This window comes from Apiospora marii (genome assembly GCF_038362585.1).
Source record: "Apiospora marii strain CBS 49790 chromosome Unknown utg000004l_segment0_segment1, whole genome shotgun sequence".
Taxonomy (NCBI): domain Eukaryota; kingdom Fungi; phylum Ascomycota; class Sordariomycetes; order Amphisphaeriales; family Apiosporaceae; genus Apiospora; species Apiospora marii.
Window position 1 is genome coordinate 77648 of NW_027117376.1, and position 19613 is coordinate 97260.

The 19613-nt window shown below is 54.9% G+C and overlaps 7 protein-coding genes across 7 annotated transcripts; 4 read left to right on the top strand and 3 right to left on the bottom strand.

Moving 5' to 3' along the window:
- Positions 1–3277: 3277 nt before the first annotated feature.
- On the bottom strand, positions 3278–5481 carry PG985_007022 (SGNH hydrolase; the record flags this gene model as incomplete). Its single annotated transcript, XM_066826791.1, has 2 exons — positions 3278–3525; positions 3615–5481. The coding sequence occupies 2 exons, from the start codon at positions 5479–5481 to the stop codon at positions 3278–3280; spliced, it is 2115 nt and encodes a 704-aa protein (XP_066684466.1).
- Positions 5482–6997: 1516 nt separating this feature from the next.
- On the top strand, positions 6998–8741 carry PG985_007023 (chitinase; the record flags this gene model as incomplete). Its single annotated transcript, XM_066826792.1, has 6 exons — positions 6998–7298; positions 7359–7607; positions 7689–7885; positions 7955–8042; positions 8107–8521; positions 8582–8741. 6 exons carry the CDS (start codon positions 6998–7000, stop codon positions 8739–8741), a joined length of 1410 nt encoding a protein of 469 aa, XP_066684467.1.
- Positions 8742–8866: 125 nt separating this feature from the next.
- PG985_007024 (uncharacterized protein) lies at positions 8867–9774 on the top strand (the record flags this gene model as incomplete). Its single annotated transcript, XM_066826793.1, has 2 exons — positions 8867–8926; positions 9262–9774. 2 exons carry the CDS (start codon positions 8867–8869, stop codon positions 9772–9774), a joined length of 573 nt encoding a protein of 190 aa, XP_066684468.1.
- Positions 9775–9927: 153 nt separating this feature from the next.
- On the top strand, positions 9928–10590 carry PG985_007025 (uncharacterized protein; the record flags this gene model as incomplete). The annotated part of the gene is made up of 2 exons (XM_066826794.1): positions 9928–10338; positions 10381–10590. 2 exons carry the CDS (start codon positions 9928–9930, stop codon positions 10588–10590), a joined length of 621 nt encoding a protein of 206 aa, XP_066684469.1.
- Positions 10591–11581: 991 nt separating this feature from the next.
- On the top strand, positions 11582–13531 carry PG985_007026 (uncharacterized protein; the record flags this gene model as incomplete). Its single annotated transcript, XM_066826795.1, has 5 exons — positions 11582–12075; positions 12138–12854; positions 12925–13168; positions 13225–13316; positions 13402–13531. 5 exons carry the CDS (start codon positions 11582–11584, stop codon positions 13529–13531), a joined length of 1677 nt encoding a protein of 558 aa, XP_066684470.1.
- A 36-nt stretch (positions 13532–13567) lies between these two features.
- Positions 13568–14812, bottom strand: PG985_007027 (uncharacterized protein; the record flags this gene model as incomplete). The annotated part of the gene is made up of 1 exon (XM_066826796.1): positions 13568–14812. One exon carries the CDS (start codon positions 14810–14812, stop codon positions 13568–13570), a length of 1245 nt encoding a protein of 414 aa, XP_066684471.1.
- An 833-nt stretch (positions 14813–15645) lies between these two features.
- On the bottom strand, positions 15646–18867 carry PG985_007028 (uncharacterized protein; the record flags this gene model as incomplete). Its single annotated transcript, XM_066826797.1, has 1 exon — positions 15646–18867. The coding sequence occupies one exon, from the start codon at positions 18865–18867 to the stop codon at positions 15646–15648; it is 3222 nt and encodes a 1073-aa protein (XP_066684472.1).
- Positions 18868–19613: the final 746 nt, after the last annotated feature.

Genomic DNA, 19613 nt, shown 5'->3' on the forward strand with positions numbered 1-19613 from the left:
GGCCGGAATGGATCGAGCAGAGCAACCAGACCCTGGCCCATGGCCGACGCCGCCGGTAGTGATGGCTTGTCATCATCAGCATCGTCCCCGCCATCGCCTCCACGACTTGTCATCCGGCGGCCGGCGAGCACACCGATGCTAGTCACCAGGAAGGAAGGAGGTAATATACACATTACAGACTTGCATTCATCGCGTCTGACTTCTTTCTGTAGATCGGATGTTATGTTTGTTTCTTTTCGATATATTCACAATGCATTAATGAGCTGGGGCCAATACCTGGAAACCCCTTTTCCGGTGTCACGCGCACCCCGCCATGCAAGGCGTAGCCGACTGGCATTGATCTTCTCGGGAGCTGTTCAAGTGACATGACAGGCAGAAATAGCATAATACATATAGAACCTTATAGGCAAGTACGTAAGCATATGTGAGTGTCAAACGAAACTCAAGGCCCGGTATACTGGGTACCAATACTGCTTCAACGGACCGTGCCGGGTATAGCCAAGTATACTTGGCGGGCGCAGAGACACCACCTTCAAGATGCTTCTAGAAGGATGGATTTCCTTCTGTGCAGCCGCTGCCGCCACATCTCCTTCTTTTAGATCCGCGTCATATCCGATGGTCTCACCACCGAAAGGAGACGCACACTGCAGACGCTGTATTTAGGGCTCTGACACATAATCATGGCAGCTCCATTACACACAAAGTATCTTATTGTCGCTCCTCATGCCGACACCCAAGTTCCAGCGCTCTCTCGGGCGAGGGGACACCAGGTTGTGTCATGCATATATACATTCGCGTATGTGGTGCCAGTCGCGGAGCAGCGACTAAAAAATGTGTTTAGCTAATAATGTGCGGATACGTTTCTTGGCAACCAGATCGTTATAAACCCGGCCCTGGATGCCCAGGTGACCATCCGTACGAGATGCTAGCTCAGCCTTGCAGGGCGCGCGCGCGCGCGAACGGAGGTTTCTCCGACAACGGTTAAAGCGAGTCGGACGGGGAATAGAAAGAGAGAAAGATTCATGTTTCTGCGACAGCCACAACCTGCAACAGGCCCCAAGGGTTTAGGTAAGTACCCAAAGTATGCTGCAGGGCGTCGTGTGAGATAGGGGAGGGGGGCGAGGCCGGGCTAGCCTCCCGAATGGGGTAAAAGAGACCGCTGCTTCGGCTTCTGGGATTGGTCCCAGGTGGTACGAGGCTATGGCAAAAGGCGGGGCTTGGCAGTGACGATGACGCCGCCGCCGGTGACTGGTAACGGGTCGTTTTTTGGCGTCGAGTAACGTAGCGGCTTGTCTCTGCTCGGTGCATGTGCCCGGCGCCCTACTGCTGTCGTGTATATGTGTGCGAGTGGATGTGCTACGAGGATCTTGGGCTGCATGCCCTCTGCGTACAGTACAGTACACACCTGCAGCGTGGGCAGGAGCATTACCTGTCGCATCTTCCGTACTTAGGTAGGTATTGTGTGACTCCGAGGCTTGCTTGAGATAACCCCCATCCCGAAGGAAGCCTACGGCTCCGGAAGAACACAGAGGCTTCGATACCGGGCATGGGTGGTGGCGGCAGGGTGTGACTTGGGTGGCCTTCTAGAATCAAGTGGTGTGGATGACGTGCATACAGAGGAGTAACTGGAACCCACGAGAGTTTCCCACTCGCCTCGTTCCTTTTTCTTTTTCTTTTTCTTGCATTGGTCATATACCAGTCAACGCAATGTAGTGAGTGAATGGAGTCGGAACTCCATTGGACATGCTGTTACTTGGATGGAAGTCCCACGTTGGCCAAGGACTGCGAGGCAGACTCGTGCAGAACCCCCCAAGACAGCGCTGCCCTATGAGCGAGGAGCATACTTGCTCATGATTGGGGGAATTGGGAAGGAATCGCCAAGGGTATCTCGAGGCGGGTGTCGATCCCGCCCTTCCGCGCCGTCAATCTAGCCATCCACCCGGCTGGGATATTTAACACTCGGTCTACCATTTCTTTCAGTCGAAGGACCTGGACTCATATTTCCATGTTTTCCACGTGCTCAATCAACCTTGCTAACGGGCAATTGTTGGTTGAGGCATGTTCGGGTTGCTACATGTAGCGCTGGTCTGTGCCGTCTTGCCGAGTCCAACACAAAGGCATCTTGTTATCTCAGGAAACAGAAGGAACCTTTTTTGCTACCGGAAATTATTACCGATTGATCTATCAAGCTTCCGGTTTCATGCAGCTACATAGGTACAAAGCGACTTCGCGATACCCCCAACTCCAGGCATCTGCACAGCGAGCCGCGACCAACACTGCGACTTGCTTCATGCAACCTGCAGCCCAGACGCACGTACGTTGGCATGCCATGTAACGCTTGCATATAGGGTGTCTTTGCCTCGGTATTTCGGTCTCTGTGAACCGATAAGGCTTCCCCCGCATCTGTCTGAGATGCGTCTGGTAATGTCTTGTAGGCCGTTGTGAATCGAACCAGAAATCTGACGGCCACCAGCGCACTCTTGGTTGCTGGGGTAGCAATCATCGATCGGGATTTAGCCTTTCGATCCATATGCAAGTGAACTGTATATTCGGTGTCGTGGTTCTTCAGGGCGACCTTTCGTTGAGAAAACGGAGAGAGCTCCTGGCTGGATCGACTCATACGCCACATGCAGTGAGGACGGCGAGTGTGAGGATGCAAGGTGCCTGTAGAACTTAGCAACTACCGTTCCATATTTTAAATATACCAGAAGAATGGGGTTTGGGTCCTGATCTACTTTAGATGGGTGTCAACCGCCTTGTAGGCCAACCAGCTTCCTCCTAAGCGACAGTAGGGGGTGAAACGTACGTGCAATATACGATCTCGCCTCAACGCCCAAAACAACCACTGTTGTGCAGTAATCCATGCGAGAGGTATGAATTTCTTTTGAAGACATCCATCGGATGCATGGAGAAGGAAAGTCTGCGACCTACTCCTGAAATATACGAGCTACCCCTATTTTGACCTCGAGGCAGGAAAATAGGGGAGCTCGTATATTTCAGGGGTAGGTCGCATATCTCGATTTCTTCTACATGATCGCGGCGCTGAACAAGGAATTGAGCGACTACATAGAAAGCGATCAAACTCTTGCATTTGTGTTCTGATTATTCAAGTGAAGGGCTCCTTTATGCGATGCCTAAGGGTGGATCTGGTCTGGGCTTGCTGTGGGCTCGTCTGTTCGAAAGCAATGTCCACTCTTTTATTACGTCGGCATGCGCACTTATAGAAGCCCTTCCATCTATCACCTAGGTATGTATTAATGGATGCGCTGTGTTAAACTCATGCCCAGCCAGAGCCCTCACAGCCGTGCGTAAAGCCGCCGGCACCGAAGGCGACCTTATTATTCTTGAAACAGCGGTTGTTGACAAAGACGGGCGTTTTGAACGTGGCTTTCCACTCCATGTTGTTGTCGCCCTCGGGCTCATCGAAATAATCAAACGTCCAAGCCGTGACACCAAGCCCGAGGCACGCCTTAATTTTGGGTAAGAGGGTTTCCTGGCCGTAATCCCAAGTGCTCCAGCCGGCGCCTAGATGGAAAGTCGCGTGTGTCAGAAGAAATTCTTACATATAGAGAGACTAGAAGCTAGGGAATGAATAGCGGGGCGCGAGAACTTACCATATATGTTGTACGTGCTAGCCCCAACATGGTACCAGCCGTGGCAAGTCCCATCCGCCTCCTTGGCCGGCCAGGGGCGGTTGTCCCGCTTGATGTTGACGGTGTAGCGGTATTCTCCCCGCTTCCAGGTGCCGCCGAACTTCCAATTCCGGGGGTTCTCGGGGTCATTGCCATCACAACCGTTGATGATGCGATCCATGCTTTCGAGGCACTCTTCCTGGTTGTACTCGCTGGCGTAGTCGCTCGTCTCGATGACGAACTCGTGCTCGTCGGGCGTGCCCTGATGGAACGAGCGGGCATTGCGCCAGGCGACGCTGCCGTCGCCCGGGGACTTGACATCGTTACAGAAAGTCTTGTAGTTCTCGTTGAGCCGGTCTGGGTTCGCGTAGCCCTTGCGGCCCTCCTTCTGCCAGCACTTGAATTCGTCTGTCACGGCACAAACCTCGGGGTTGAGCCCCAGCGCCTCAGCGCGCAGGTCGATGACGCGTGACAGGGCGAAAGAGGCCATGGCGTTGTGGCCGGCCTCGTTGGGGTGGAAGATGCGGCCGAAGTAGTCCGGGAGCATCCAGCCGAGGTATTGCACGTAGGGTGACGAATCGCTGGGACAGCCGGGCGCGGCCGGGTTTCGCGCGTCGAGAGCGTGCAGCGCCTCGGCCCCGGGATTGGCTGAGTTCCAGAGCGAGGAGCGGTATACGGACCGGTCGACGCCCTTGTCATCCAAGTCCTGCTTGGGCAAGGGAGGGAGCGCCGCGCGGAGAGCCTCACGCTGCTCCTCGGTAGGCGGCGACGACATGTCCCACTCTTCCGCTACCTCGCCGTCGATGGTGCTGTCCACGTCGGCCACGATGGCGTCGCCTCTTCTTCGTGCCGAGCGTTTCGAAGTAGTTGAAATTATTCGCCAGAGAGATTTTCTCGTGTCGGGCTTGAAGAACAGCAAGTCCGGCTGCTTATCGTCTGGGTATGCTCCGGTTGACGAGGGGTCGCACATCTGGCCTTTGACGCCTTCGATACCCCAGAGATCCCAATTGGCAAAGCCAATCTTGTATTTGACCTTGTCTTTGACCTCATGTACCACGTCACGTATAGCGTCGTTCAGCGCCAACGTCAGCTTGTTGAACGTCTTGCGCCGCTCGATCGTCAATGGCAAGGGAGGGTCCTTCTCGGCCAGTTGGCGAGACCAGTAGAAGGGGGCCCAGTCCTGTTTAGTGGCACAGTCTTCATTCTCTTCGTTGAAGAAACGCGCATAGCCGTTATAGACGACGACGCCGTCTTTACCCATCTTGGTGTCGAGGGCCATGAGAATTTGCTTGATGTTGTCTTTGATAATGCTTTCAAGGTTCTTCTGTGCCTGTTCCAAGATTGCGTTGCAGGTCGCTTCGCCGTAGAATGCCAGAATGACACATTCCTTGACGATATCCAAGAGGCACATGTCGTTGCCACCGGCCGTCATTGTCAGAAGGTCGATATTATCTTTCAGGTCCACAGCTTGGTCGTAGATCTTGTTTGTCTGGGCTCCGAAGCAAGCGGTAAATTGGAAGTCCTCTATTTCTGATCCAATGGCCTCCTTGATAAGGACCGGATATGACTGATCGTACCGCGAGCACCACCAGCCGCCTACGTCAAGGTTCCAGAGACGGTCCCAGTAAGAGCCCGAGAAAACGCCAGCCGTGTAGCTGTCGCCAATAGCGGCGTATCTCTGCACCCAGGTGAAGGCGGTTGGGTCCTTGAGGTCCCGTCTCTGTAGCTCTTGAGGTGCCTCTGTTTGTGCAACAAGTGGGCTAGAGACATTGTGAGGGATGACATGGGCCGCAGACAAGCCCACGAGGAGCCAAAGTGGTGTGGAGAGGCACGTCGTGAACGACGGCATCGTGAAAGGGGCAAACGAGGGAGTGGTTATGGGAAAGTGATCTGTGACGCAGTGACACGGTCAGAAAGACAAGACGGTCTGTCCTGCGACTGAGAGCTTGAAGTGCTTTGAAAGGACTTGGATAGGCGGCTCGCTGCTCAGAAGTGCCAGTCACCACCACATGCAACGCGCAACGTCCATGTCCGCATTCCAGATGGACATCTTCAATACAAGGTCTCCCGTGTCGTGCTCACTATCCCATGCCCATGCCATTGGTCCATATCTTCGGCATAACCTATCTACTTTCCATCATGCCATCTGGCCGGATGAGCGTTCCATATTCGGAGTGATGATGTGGGTTCGTGCCTGTGCCGCTGAAAGCTGGAGAACAGAATAATTGCTCCGATACGTACCGGTACACAAGACCGCTGCTTATATATTGCCTCGATGTAAGATTAGGTAGACTTACTCGACCCTGGTCGGACCACAGAAAAATAAGCTTTGAGTGCCTGCCAAGCCTGACAAGCACGCGATGGAAGCGCTCGGCTGGGGTAGCAGAGTGGGGAGTGACATGTCCATACCCCCTGTGCTTGTGCTTGTGCTTGTGCTTGTGCGGGTCCGCTACCCCATCCCTAACCCTGCCCCCCTGCAGACCCCCAATATAGACGTTCACGGCATCCGGCACGCTGGACCTTGTTCTAGGCCTGCCGTGGAACGGAGGGACTGTGGTCCCGTGCCTGACAGGATGTTTCTCCGGACTGCTTGGTGCCTGGTGACTTCAAATTTTGCAGTCCCAATCCGGCCCGTCTCCGGCAGGGAGCAATAGGCCCGACTTGCATCAACGTCCTGCTACGCCGTACTAACACGCGAAGGAGTCAATAGATTTGCTCGCATCATGTGTGCAATTTCAAGCATGAGCTGACGATGTGGACACTCTATTTGGAAAGCGAGGCCGACACAACACCATCAACATCACGGGGATCATTCAGTCAAGCTTGCTGAGTGCCTCGTGGCCCAAGATTCGCTCTCCCCCTTGCGTCGCCACCTCTTTCCTGCCGTGACTTTTGGCTACCTTGGCTCTTCCCGTAGTAAAGCTACCAGGAGAGTCCTCTTTGCCTTTGTTATTGCTGCGAAGCCTGCTGCTATTAGGCTCGCCTGACACCTTTCGTCTCAACGACAACAACAACGAACTTGGCTTTCCGAGACACCCTGAGCAAAGTATGGCGTTGTCTGGCAAACCCCTCAGGGGCTCCACGGCTTTGTTGGCTGGTGTCCTATCGCTTCTGCTACCTAGCCTCCTGCTACCGACAACCGTCGCCCAGACGGTCAGGAATGAGACAAGTCTGCAAATCGGCAGCAACGAGGCAGCCCGAAAGCATCAATTCAGAGTCTTTGCACTAGAGTCAGGCATCCAAGTACAGGAGGACGAAGACTACACATGTAGCGAGTCCATACCGTGTAAGCAGGGATGCTGCGGTTCGGTGTAAGTCCCCTCCATCTCCACCCCCTTTACTCACCATGGCGCCCAGCTCACCAAATGTCAAGGGACCCGACCACCGGAAAAGGTGTCTGCGGCATGGGCCCGGACTTTTGCGGCAAGAGCTGCATCTCGTCCTGCGACGAGAAGTCCGAGTGTGACCCGGGCTGGGGCATCGAATGGTCGCAGGCCGGCAAGTGTCCGCTGAATGTGTGCTGCTCCGAGTATGGCTTCTGCGGCACCATCGAGAGCTTCTGCAAGGGCAACACGGTGGCAAGCCCTCAGTGCCCAGGCGGGAAGAGCGCCGACCAGAAGCTCATTGGGTATTATGAGGGTTGGAACCTGGCGAGGCCTTGCGGTAGTACGTTTTCCTCCCTTGTTTCCCCTCTCTTGTTTGCCTGATATGCTGATGCGCACACAGCTATGGAACCCGAAGACATTCCTCTGGGCTCGTACACACACATCAACTTTGCCTTCGCGCTGGTAAACCCCACTACGTTCCGCATCGACCCCATGGACTCCAACACGGCATCCCTCTACCAGCGCGTTACGACGATGAAGCAGAGGCAAGCAGGCCTCAAGGTCTGGATTGCCATCGGGGGCTGGGCAATGAACGACCCCGGCCCATACCGAACCACATTTTCCGACCTGGCCGCCAGCGAGAAGAACCGTGAGTAATCCCTTTTAGACCCTATCCCTCAATGAGAACGGCTAGGAGGAGCCTGGACTGACTGTTATTCGGGGTTGGCAGAGGACGAATTCTTCGAGTCACTCCTTACATTCATGCAGAAGAACGACTTCGACGGTGTAGATATCGACTGGGAGTACCCCGTAGCCGATGATCGTGGCGGTGTACCCGAGGACTTCGATAACTTCCCCAAGTTCCTGGAGAGGTTGCGCAAGAGGCTCAACGCGTCTGGCAAGGAATATGGGTTGTCTATCACCCTTGTGAGTTTCAACTGTCTCTCATTTTAGGAAGCACCCCATATCGGATGACTGACTGGCCGTGTGATGCAGCCGGCTTCCTATTGGTACCTTCGCGGCTTTGATCTTGCGAAGCTGGAGCCCCATCTGGACTGGTTCAACATCATGACATACGATATTCGTACGTACTGCCCCAACCAGTTCTCCCCTCAAAAGCTCCTACTGACGCGGCCTGGTAAATATAGACGGCGTATGGGACAGCACGGTGCACTCGACCGGCCCGTACGCCTACGCGCACACAAACCTGACCGAGATCCAGCAGGGGCTGGAGCTCCTGTGGCGCAACAACGTGAACCCGGGGCGCGTCGTCATGGGCCTGGGCTTCTACGGCCGGTCCTTCACCATGAAGGACCCGGGCTGCCTGGAGGCTGGCTGCGAGTTTAGCGACGGCGCGCGCGGCGGCGAATGCACGGGCACCCCCGGCGTGCTCTCGGCCCACGAGATCGTCAAGATCATGAAAGACAAGGACGCCACCGTCACCTTTGACGAGGCCGCCGCCGTCAAGATCGTCACGTGGGACAACGACCAGTGGGTCAGCTGGGACGACGCCGAAACACTGAAACTCAAGATGGACTACGCGAACCTGCGCTGCTTAGGAGGGTAAGTAAATTATCTTCCGACTTCGGAAAAAGGTTGGTGGCTGACGATCCGTTCCGACAGTACTATGGTGTGGGCCATTGACCTGGACGACGGCACGCTGCTCGATGCTTTGAGCAGCGTCTCGTCCCGGCCGAAACAGGTCACCCGACCCCCCATTCCGAATTTCCTGCCTGACTTCGAGTCGCCGTGGCCGGAGGAGGAAGAGAAGGATGAGCTGTAGCAAAGAGCCTCGGCTCGTATACTGAGATTCCTGTGGTTAAAGCGGAGTGAATGGGTTTGGCGCACGTCCATTGCCAATCGTTAATCTTTAGACAGTACAAAATAAATCGTTCGTAGTCATGCACCATGCAAATCTCGCGACGGAGTCCCGAGGCAATGGAATGTAACAGAATTCTGAGGCTGGCTGTAAGTTATACCATTTAATACTTCTATTAAAAATTTAAGTATAATACCTCTTGAGACCACACTACCTAATAATTCTTCTGTAACTCGGTGGCCAGGTCACGTCAAGAAAATGTATTGAATCCAGATAGTCAGATGCACAGGCGTTGTTGCCATAATGTAGGTTATTATATAGCTTGAGAATATACACTTATGACTTATATTATTCAGTGGATGTTATATTGTCTCCAAAATTGTTGCAATATGGGTACAATATATATCGTATATTCTAATCAATGACCAAAATCTGTCGGTACTGCGTTATCCCTTCCTCGCCCATCTTACTCTATCCCCTCTAGAGCAGCACTGGCTCTGCTCGAGACCCCCTCGCTAGTAGCTCACACCGCTGCTACGTTCTCAACTCAGTTACAGCCGATATCCGGGTCCTTGGACTTGATCATCTTGAACTTGTTAAAGAACTTGCTGCTCTTGCTGTTGAGAAGCTGCGGGATCTCCCCCTGGTCCTCGGAGTACATCTTCCGCAGGCCCTCGACGTCGAGGGAGCTAGGCTTGAGGACGGGCTTGATGACGTCGCCGTTAGGCTTCTTGAGGAGGATCGCCGTGTCCTTTCCCGTGCCGGCGTCGCCGTTGCCAGCGGTGCTGGGGTAGATCATGAGCGAGTTCCAGTCGGGCTCCTTCTTCTTGGCCCACTGCGCGCTGTGGACCACGGGCAGCCAGTTGAGCCCCCCGGCGAACTGCCACCTGGCGGCGGTATCGCGCGAGTAGCACAGGTCCTTCTTCTGTTGCTCCTTGACCTCGGCGCTATATCCCTCGTCGGCGTCGATGCGCGCCAGGGCGTCGGCGTAGTCTGACAGGCGCTCGCAGAAGAAGCTGCCCTCGCCGAAAAAGTAGCTGTCGCGCTCCTCCATACTCCAAGCTTTGGACCAAAAGTCCGGGTTCTGGTGCTCGTGGTGGAAACCCCAGGCATGGCCCATTTCATGTGCGTAGTTGGCCACGACGTTGCGATGTCCCATAGTCAGCACATCGCTGAGGACCATCCGGGGGCCGAGTGTTTCGTACTTGTTGTTCGGGTTGTCCGTGTTCTGCTTTATGCCCTTGCCGGCCGACGTCGCCATGTTGGCCACATTGGGCCCGGCGTACATAACAAGCAGAAAGTCCGGGCGGTTCTTGCGATCGCTGCACCACTCCTTGTTGTCCACGACGTGCCACCCAAACCAGCCGTTGCTGTCGTCAAGGCCCTTGTCTCTCCAGAGGTTACGTGCTTCCTCGAGAGGGCCGCGCAAAATTTCCTCGGTGGATTTGGACCCCCACATGGCCTGCTCGAAGCAGACATTGATGTTGCCCTTCACCCACAGATGCTCCTTGGAATCAGTTGCAGGGCTGACGCCGATCCAGCGCTTGTGGACCGACCGGGAGTTTCCATTGTGAAAATGATATTGGGCATCAGGCAGTGCTAGGTCGGCAGCGCTGGTGCTGCGGCTCCTGATCATGTCGCTGGCATTCCCGTAGGCCTCGAAGGCGACGTCTCGCGCCTGGATGGTCTCGTGATGGACCGCGCGCGCGTACTTGATGTTGGACTCCCAGGCACGGTTTCCCGCGTGGACGCCCGCAGTACCGAAAGCCACGACGGTGAGGCCAGAAACAAGTGCGGCCAACATGTTTGCTGATGCGGCGGACAAGTTGAACGTGAGAATGAGCGGAAACGACTGATGCTCCGTGAGATGGGCAGGGCCATGAGGCTGTTCATGATCCAAATGCTCCCGTACTCTTCCTGCTGGCCCGATTCGCAGACGCTAATATGGAAGCATATCACATGGTCCGATGAGTCTGTTTGTGATAGGCCTAGTCGAAGCGACAAATTGCCTAATGGAGGGATCACATCATTCATGGATCCCCTTGATGAAATGCCCCGTTCGCGAATTCCTCCGATGTCAGCGAGCCGATGACAGTACCGGTACCTGACATGGTTGCATGGCCCTGGCAGCGGCACGGAAGTGCATGGCACGGGTTAGATTACTATTTCGAGCAGGCGTACTATAAAACTCAAGATGACTAGTTATGCAGGGTTCGCAGTGGGGATTGCCCCCCTTTTTTTCTCTCCGTGCCGCAGCGGAGTTAATAAGAACTATTGGACAAGGGTAGAGTCCCTCCATGCAATACCACCTGTGCCACGCGACGTTCGCCGTGGTGGGCATCAGGCGTAGGCTGCAGGCGTGAAATGATACCACTCGGTAGTTATCACGTCAAGAGAAAGTGGAACGATATAGGCAACCTGTAATTGTGATTTCGAACAGAGGTTCGCGATGCCGAGGTGCTGTATGACCGCACATGGGTGTGACAAGTCTCGGGGGGATTTCGTCGTCGATAAGCCGTTGCGCCGTTCATCCATTGAGCTCGCCCTCCCCCAGCCAGAAAGTCATCCCATTGGATCTCCTCTCGTTCACTCGAACCTTCGATCGAGCTCGGGGTTGCTCTTTTTACGCTCGTTCAAATCCCCTATTTGTGCCTACTTGGTGATTATTCAAGCCTATCCTTTAGATACCTTAGCACATTGCAATCTAGCAAGGAAAGATGTTGTCCACAGATGCCGTGGTACTGGGGGCGTTATGCCTCATCCAGGGCGCATGGGCTCAAGACTCGTCGCCATCAGGACCGACAATGCCCAACACAGCACCGAACTGCAACAAGTTCTGGACTGTGGAAAAGGACTCTGGTGATACATGCTGGTCCATCACGCAGAAGTTTGGCATCACTCTTGACCAGTTCTACACTTGGAACCCGGACGTGACGGACGACTGCGCCACGAACTTCTGGGTTGGCGAGTCATACTGTGTTGGCATAGACCCCAACAAACCGACAACAATATCTTCCCTGTCCAGCTCTTCCATAGGTAGCACCAGCACCAGAAGCACCAGGAGCAGCAGTGCAAGCAGCCCGATTACAACCAGCATGCCACCCAACACGGAGCCGTACACGGCCAACTGGCCCATCACGAACTGGACTATCACCCCGACCACTATAGAGTCGAGCTTCCCACCGCAGCGAACGCAGCCGGGACAGCCTCCGAGATGCAACAACTGGTATCTCGTAGAACCGACCGACACGTGTAAGATGATCCTGTCCACCAACTCGTGGCTAACGCTCGAGAAACTGTGAGACCCTCCTCCCCCAAAACAGCGCAGGCGTCGCCGGCTCCGTACTGACTTACAAGCAGACACGCCTGGAATCCCACGCTGCACGATGACTGCTCGGGGCTCTATGCCGGCTGGTGGCTCTGCATTGGCGTGCCGCCCACCTCTGCCGTAGAGTTCGGCTGGACGACGACAGACGGGCCAGCCAGCGTGCCCACGTTCGCGGGCAACTACACCTTCACGACGCTGCCCGAGATTGACAGCACTTTCGTCGCTGAGCCGACACAGACGAGTATTGTCAGCGGCTGCCTCTCATACTACCAGGCTCAGGAGGGTGAGACGTGTCGCAGCATCGTCGACGGCCATTACCTGACCGAGAAGGACTTCCTGGCCATGAACCCGGCCCTCGATGGCAAATGTGACGGCCTCTGGAATGGCTACTACTACTGCGTCGTAGGGCCCAGCGGCATCACGGTCATGCCGCCGACGGCCACTGCCCCGCCGACCGCGATACCGTCGGGCCAGGACAGTCACTGTCAGCACTGGTACCAGCGCGACGGTGAGTCGTGCGACGATATTGTCACCATGTTCGGCGCGTTTTCGCTGTCCGACTTCTTGTCATGGAACCCGAGCCTTGGCGGCCCGTCGTGCGGCGGCATTGTCGACGGCGCTTGGTACTGCGTCGGCGTCCCGGGCACGCCGACGACGAGGACCGAACCGCTGCCGGACGTCACCCAGCCGCCGACGCCGACGCAGAGCGGCTTGGTGTCAGATTGTACTAAGCTCTGGCTTGTGTCGTCGTAGGTGCCCCTGCCTCCCCTTGCCCAGCTCTCTACCCCATGCAGTTGCTAACCGTGCCTCGGATTTTAGTGCCGATACGTGCAGCTCCATCATTTCAGCGAACGGACTGGGCGAAGAGAGCTTCTACAAGTGGAACCCAGCGGTCGGTTCTGGATCATGTGATAACCTAGCACCAGACTTCTACGTCTGCGTCGCAGTGGGCGAGTCGTTATCTCAGCCTCCAAGCACGACGACAAAGTCGTCGGCCACAACGAAGTCTGCAAGTCGAACCACCACCGCCGGCCCGGCTACCACAACCCCAACCCCGACCCAAGTGAGTACCCGAACGAACGAAATATTTGAAGACCATGACTGACAACCCAATAATAGGCGGGCATGGTGTCAGGATGTCGGAGGTTCTACATGGCGCAGTCGGGCGACGGCTGCTGGGCCATTGCCAACTCGGCAGCAATCAACCTAAAGTACGTGATGCTCCATCCTTAACCCCTCACCCTTGATCCCAACCTCCACGGACTTCTTCAAGTGTGTGTACTGACCAACTGGCAGCGACTTCTATGACTGGAATCCAGCGCTGGGGACGGACTGCAGTGGCCTATGGCTCGACACGTGGTATTGTATCGGTCTCGCAGGGCCGGCGACAAGCATCTCAAGCGGGCCGCCGGTTCCGACATTATAATCTGTAAGATGGCTTGCTTGTACTGCTTATGTTCTTCTACAATTCCGACGGTAAATATGTCGGGTCCCAGAACTCCAGTTCGCCGTGAGTGATCCAGTACCCTTCTATCTTATTGCATCTCTCCGTCGTCGGTTGTGTAGATACGACTGTGTAGTCGATGGTCCTCCAGAGACGCAGGGCTTCGGCGGGTGCTTCGAGGCTCCATATGTCATGCTCATGTTTCTCCAACATCACGCGTGTCCAGTATAGTGATGTGGGCAAGGAGATGCGGCACTCGCGGAGCCGGGCAAGTTGCATCAAAACCATAGTGTCAATGCTGCGTAGAAGCGTTTCTGTCGCGTCATATAACTTCGGCCCGCACAGCCCGTCCGCATCAATCACAGTGCCAAGTGCCCGCCCGCCATCTTTGAACGAAAGATGTAGTAACTGTAGATTTGGCAGCACTCGAGGTATGTGCGAGAGCATAGTAAGCCGGTCGTAAACGTCTCTGAATTGATCCTCCTCCGCCCCAATAGTCCATTCACGATCGGCACCAGATGATGAGAGGCACAGAGACCATACAAGTTCCACATCTCGAATCATTTGCAACCGTTCGGGCGTTAGAAAACGAGTTAAGTTGATAAGAATGCCCGCATGCGCGATGTGCAGCCGGTTTGTCGCATACAATATATCGATGCCCTCGATGTACGCTTGCCGGCAGGTCAGGAGCCAGGGCAGGACGCCGATGAAACACTTGCTCGGCATAGTCCCCGGGTAGTACTCGCAGTAGAGGCTAATTTGTCCACCGTAGGGTCTGCGGCATCTGTCTTCCGCCGGATCCACAAAGTTCCTGTCGCCTGGAGGTGATCGATGGAAATGCCTGGACGGAAAATTACGGTGACATACGGAGCTCCACCAGGTCCATTCGCGGGGTTGCCTAGGGTCGCGAACCTTGCGATGGAACATATGCTGGTTGCCATGGAACAGTTGCTTGTTGCCATCGCACTGGGTGGCCGATTTCATCCCGTTCTTGCCGTTGGCGCGGACCTTCCGGAGCGGGTGCTCGAGGCGCACGTCGAAATGCAGCGTACGCTCCCCAAATGCCTCGATGAGGATCGCCCGCCGGATCTCGGGCGGCACAAGCTGGAAGAGGCTGCTGTGTGACGTCGCCGCTGGCGAGCATGGTGTGGCCGTGAGAGGCCGCGGGCGTTCATCCGGCAGACACGGCAGCGCCGGCGGCAACGACTCATTGACACGATTGCCTCGGTTGAACCATCGGAATCGTTCGCGAATGCGATCCATGGCCGTCAGTCTTTAGGGTTTCCGCGTGAATGGAAGAGGAAGAGGTTGGTGAGTGGCATGCTGAGTGCTGAGGTACTTTAAATAGGGGGGTTCCATTGTGATGGGAGAGGGAGGCAGGTAACAGTACTTTGTCAGTGGAGGTACCAATCCATGGATGGACCGGACCCCCTGCTGCCGGTGAATGTACCTGGTGCCTGACCATATCTGCCTGCCCCACCTATGGGATATACATGTACACATTGAATAGATTCCAAACATTAGCCGCTTGTTGTCATCCGACACATCAGGTGCCCTGACGACAGATCACGTACTTCTCAACAGAATCTCAACCAGCCGCCGATGCTCATCGCTACTCGCACAGCATCGGTCCATCGCCCTAATATCGTGGGCATCTGCTGCCCGACAGAGTACACGTACATTCAACCTGGCGAGTCTGCCGTGGCCGGTAAAGCATGCGTTTGGGTGATGACGATTCTCGGGTGGGCGTGTTTGGTAATAAATAGCAGAGTGCCGTCTCGCGGCAGTCTCGTGATTATGGTGTATATAGTAATGTATGTACATGTCCGTAATACCGTCCCGGGATTCCATACTTTGCGCTTTCATCTCTGTGTCATATGCTGCTGTTTCGTAGTTTGTGGCCTGCCCAAAGTAAGTGATGATAAGTCGTACAATCGTTCGCCGCCCCAAGCTCTTTGGGGCGTTGAGTTTTGCAAAGCCGCGAAAACAACCGCTTGCTGCCGCCAAAAGAGCATTCGTTTCTGTGTATGCTCCAAGCATAGAATGCCAGCTCTTCTAATCGGGCCAGGGACCCTCAAGCACCATGATTATAATGTTTAATGTGTAATAACTCGCACAGCTTGGAGTATAATTCCAAAGAAGAGGCCACGTGAGACCTCCTCGATCTGTAGACAGTCAAATAGCCGGCCCAGTGCCTCGCTGGTGGCCGACTGACCCATTATGCCCATCAAAGCAGCAGGAACACTGCTCTGGATGAACAGCTTTCGCGCCTTCACCCTGAGTTCCTCTTTCTCCTCATCAGAAAGCTCAGCGGGCCAGGCCTTGCGCTCTTCTTCCGTAGGTAAAGAATTCTCCCGGATCTTCTTCAGATGTGCCGCAATACCCGAGTCAGACGTGTTTGTATCAAGGACATTTTCCTGGAGAAGCGCCTGTATCGAAACTAGTGACGGATTGCCCGGGCGAACTAGGAAAGACTTTGCAGCGGTCAAAAGCGTCCTACGGATATTCCAGGCAGATGACAAGGTATACAACTCATTAATAACGGCGAACAACAGCTCTACTGCCACGCGTGTTTCCTGCTCGGAAAGTGGCGAGAATTCCTTCCGTGGACGCTTCACAGAAATGCTCGGTTGGGAAGTCTTCTCGGGCTGCTGGTAGTTGAGCGACCTGGTGGGGGAAGAGAGCGCGGTGAAGGGAGACAAGGGGGCGTCATTCAGTCGCGATTGTGTATCGCTACTCTGTCGCGTCTCATTGGGAGAGTCATAATCGTCGGCCATTTCATGCGGCGGAGGTGGCAATTTCATGTTGCTGAGACTGATTTCCGAAGGTGATCGCATCGCTGCTGTGCTCGATGCCCGGCTATGCATTGCACTGCTAGCAGCGCTCAGGGACTTTCGCTCCCACCGGTCAGCCCGCGCTGGTTGCAGGCCTTCTTGTTCTGTATCTACAACCGCGCTCGGCCTCCTGTCCATGGGCGGCATTTTGCCCGGCTGTGTCGCGATGACAGAAGACCGCTGGCTGTCCAGACTGTCACGCGACCTCATGGGGGACACCGCTTCCATCTTAGGAAGAGCGGATAGCGACAGAGGACGCGAAGGGTTGAGCCCGTTTGAGTTAACCCCATTTGTTTTAACTGGCGGAGGCTCTCGAGCAGCTTGAGCTGGGTTTGGCGACTTGCGTTGGCCGATACCGATGTTCCCTAGAACACCAGTCACACCTCCGACGAGCCCTTTCCCGCCGTCAAGAGCGCCCTTGGGGGCATTCTGTATCACGCCAAGCATGCCTTTGCCCATTGATTCGAAGGAGAAACCACGGTTCAGGGCTTGTCGTATTTCCTGGTCCTTTTCAAGGAACTTTTTCATCGACTCGGATTCTGCCAACGACTTCTCTGCACAGGCAGCGCGCATATATCGCTCTATATCTCCACGAAGGGATGAGCGAGTGTGTATCTTCCAGCTGGGAAAAGTGGCGTGCGCTTCAAGGAAGGCATTGGCGCCTGAGATAGTGGCAAGTCGCCGAATACTCTCGTGGAGCACCTCGAATTGCGCATACGTCTTCATCAACATCCACCCAGGATGCTGTACTGCAGCAGGCTCTATCTGCACTAGATATTCCCAAGTCGGTTTGTTTCGTAGTTTGGTTGTGCCAGGTTCGTCATGGATAGTAATGATGGCATTTAGAAGGGTCAACGGCGGCGGCGGGCCATTGGAGCTCTCCTCTTCGGGCTCATCACGGCTGGGTGGAACTATCTGGTCAAAGCTAGTAAAGCGACGGTGCGCTTCAACTGCACGTTTCTGAGATGGCGAAGAATTCTGCGAAGACAAATCTGCAGTTCCTGGAGTGGTGGGTGACTGTGGAAAACTCTCGTGGTTGTTGACCTTCTCCGTTGCTGGTCCCTTCGGGGATGTGTCCTGACTCGGTAATGATGGCTGTACTGCCCTCTTCGCAGAGTCAATAACATCCTGATTAATGTCGAGGTCCAGTTCCTTTGCATTTTCTTTGATAGCATCGTTTAATCGGCCAACGGTCTCGGATTCCCTTTGCCTTTCTGACGAGGTTGAATCTCTGGCCTTGTCAGCCTGGGCAATCATCTCGTTCAGCCTCTTCATTTCCTCCATGGCCCGCTCCATCTCTTCGTCTGCCCTCGAAAGCTTTTTCTGGTGATTCTGCTCCTTACGGCGTTGCCGGTCCATTTCGTAGCTGTTTCTGTTACCCTTGGACAGACTGATACTGCCGAAATTGCCGTCTATGTCCGAGAAAGCCTTCTGGTCCTGCATAGCCTCATCAATAGCGTGAGACAGGTCGGTATCGCCAGACTCTAAGAGGTACACAATCCACCCGTTGATCCATTCTGGTTTTGAGCATGTCTGAAGCGTCCCCTCGAGTACAACAGTGGCAAGTATCTCCCGAAGGAAGACTCTAGCAGGGTCACAGTCGTATGTCGGCCGATCCAAGAAGCTCAATAGATCTTCTGCAACCATCTTGAGCTTCCCTGCCTGTTGGTGGGTATTGAGCAAGTTCGCCAGTGGGGACTCGGTGTTGGATGCCAGATAACTATACATGGCATCGGCGGCAGATGTCTTGTTATCGGCGGAAACCGAGGCATAGGCCGATGTCATCTCGGAAAAGAAAACTATGATGATGGAGCAAGTATGCGTGAGGAAATCGACAAATGCGTCTGCTGGCCTTTTGCGGCTCAATTGATTCGATACAGACAGGACGAAGGTCGTCAACACTTTCCGTACAGACAGAGGGAACGAGTTGTCGCTGGGCACAATGGGGTTGTACCAATAATCGATGTAATCGCGAATAACGGCGTCTACGAGCTCCTCGAGAGCCTCTCGGGTCTCGGGCTGGAAGTCGTCGAAGCTCCGGACCAGTGCCTGGAAGTCGGCCTCGTCATTCTGGTCCGACTTGGCTGCCGAGAGCTGCGACCGTGTTTCGTACAGCCGATCTAAGAAGTCATAGCCCTTTTCCCCACGGACAGCCCGTGAGACTTCGGGATTCTTCGCCTCCCATGCGACAAATACCACGATGCCTGAAAAAGCGCCGATCACGACCAGACCGACTTGGCCAAGCACTAGATAAGTGGCCGCGGCAAGTCCCGTGGCGACCCCTCCCAGCGTTGTGGGTGTTGCTGTCGAGAGAAAGGTAAAAATCCGGGTCATAACATCATCGTCATCTTTTTTGCCGGGAGCGGGCGTCGCCGGCGAATTCGGGTTCGAAGTCTTTGCCGTCTCGGTCGCGGCGCCGTTCATCGTTTGCGCTTTATTGTTCGGTGACGTACTTGCGTCTGCAGGCGGTGCGGCGGAGTCCATTTTGTGCTGCGCATCACTCGGACTTGCATTTGTAGAGGAAAACTCGTCGGATACACCCATCGTAAGCTCTCCCTAGCCAATATGACATGACCCCGGGTCGTTCAAGGTGTTGAGGTTGGTGTTATCGTAATCACCCAGATTGAAGGTTGGTTGGTCTCGGAAGGATGGAGAAATAAAGAAGAGCGAGGGAGAGAGACAATTAAGACCCTGGAAACCGGAGCAGCAAGTCTAAACAGCAAGAGAGGTACGGAGATTTGATTCTGTGCGCGTTTCGAAGACAGGATGGGAATCGAATCGACGGTCCAAGACACCAGAGATGGGCCAATGTTACGCCAGTTACGCGGCAATCAATTAGGAAATGCGGCTATAATTACACTAAGCAAGGGGCATTCGCAGCGCTGTCACCCTGTGGGCTGCAGGGCCTTGCAGGGCCTGGCTAGGCCGAAAAGCAGGCTGGGGGGGGGGGGGGGCAGGGAGGCGCCTTGGGTGCTTGCGAGTTGGATAGCTGATCAAATTCCCCGATGAGATGATCCGATAGTAAAACGTGGTTTCCCCCTTATTGAAACCCCTTTCCCGAACTCGTGTCCAGAGCTACTACCTTTGACGCAGCAAGTCCATCTTTTGGTTTCACGATCTCGTCATCGCCCCGCGAGGATCTCTGATCTACCCGTGGCAGTGGGAAAAGAGAGGGGAGGGGAACGCAGCGATGGGAATAGATTGAAAGGGGAACAGCAATTGTTTGACAC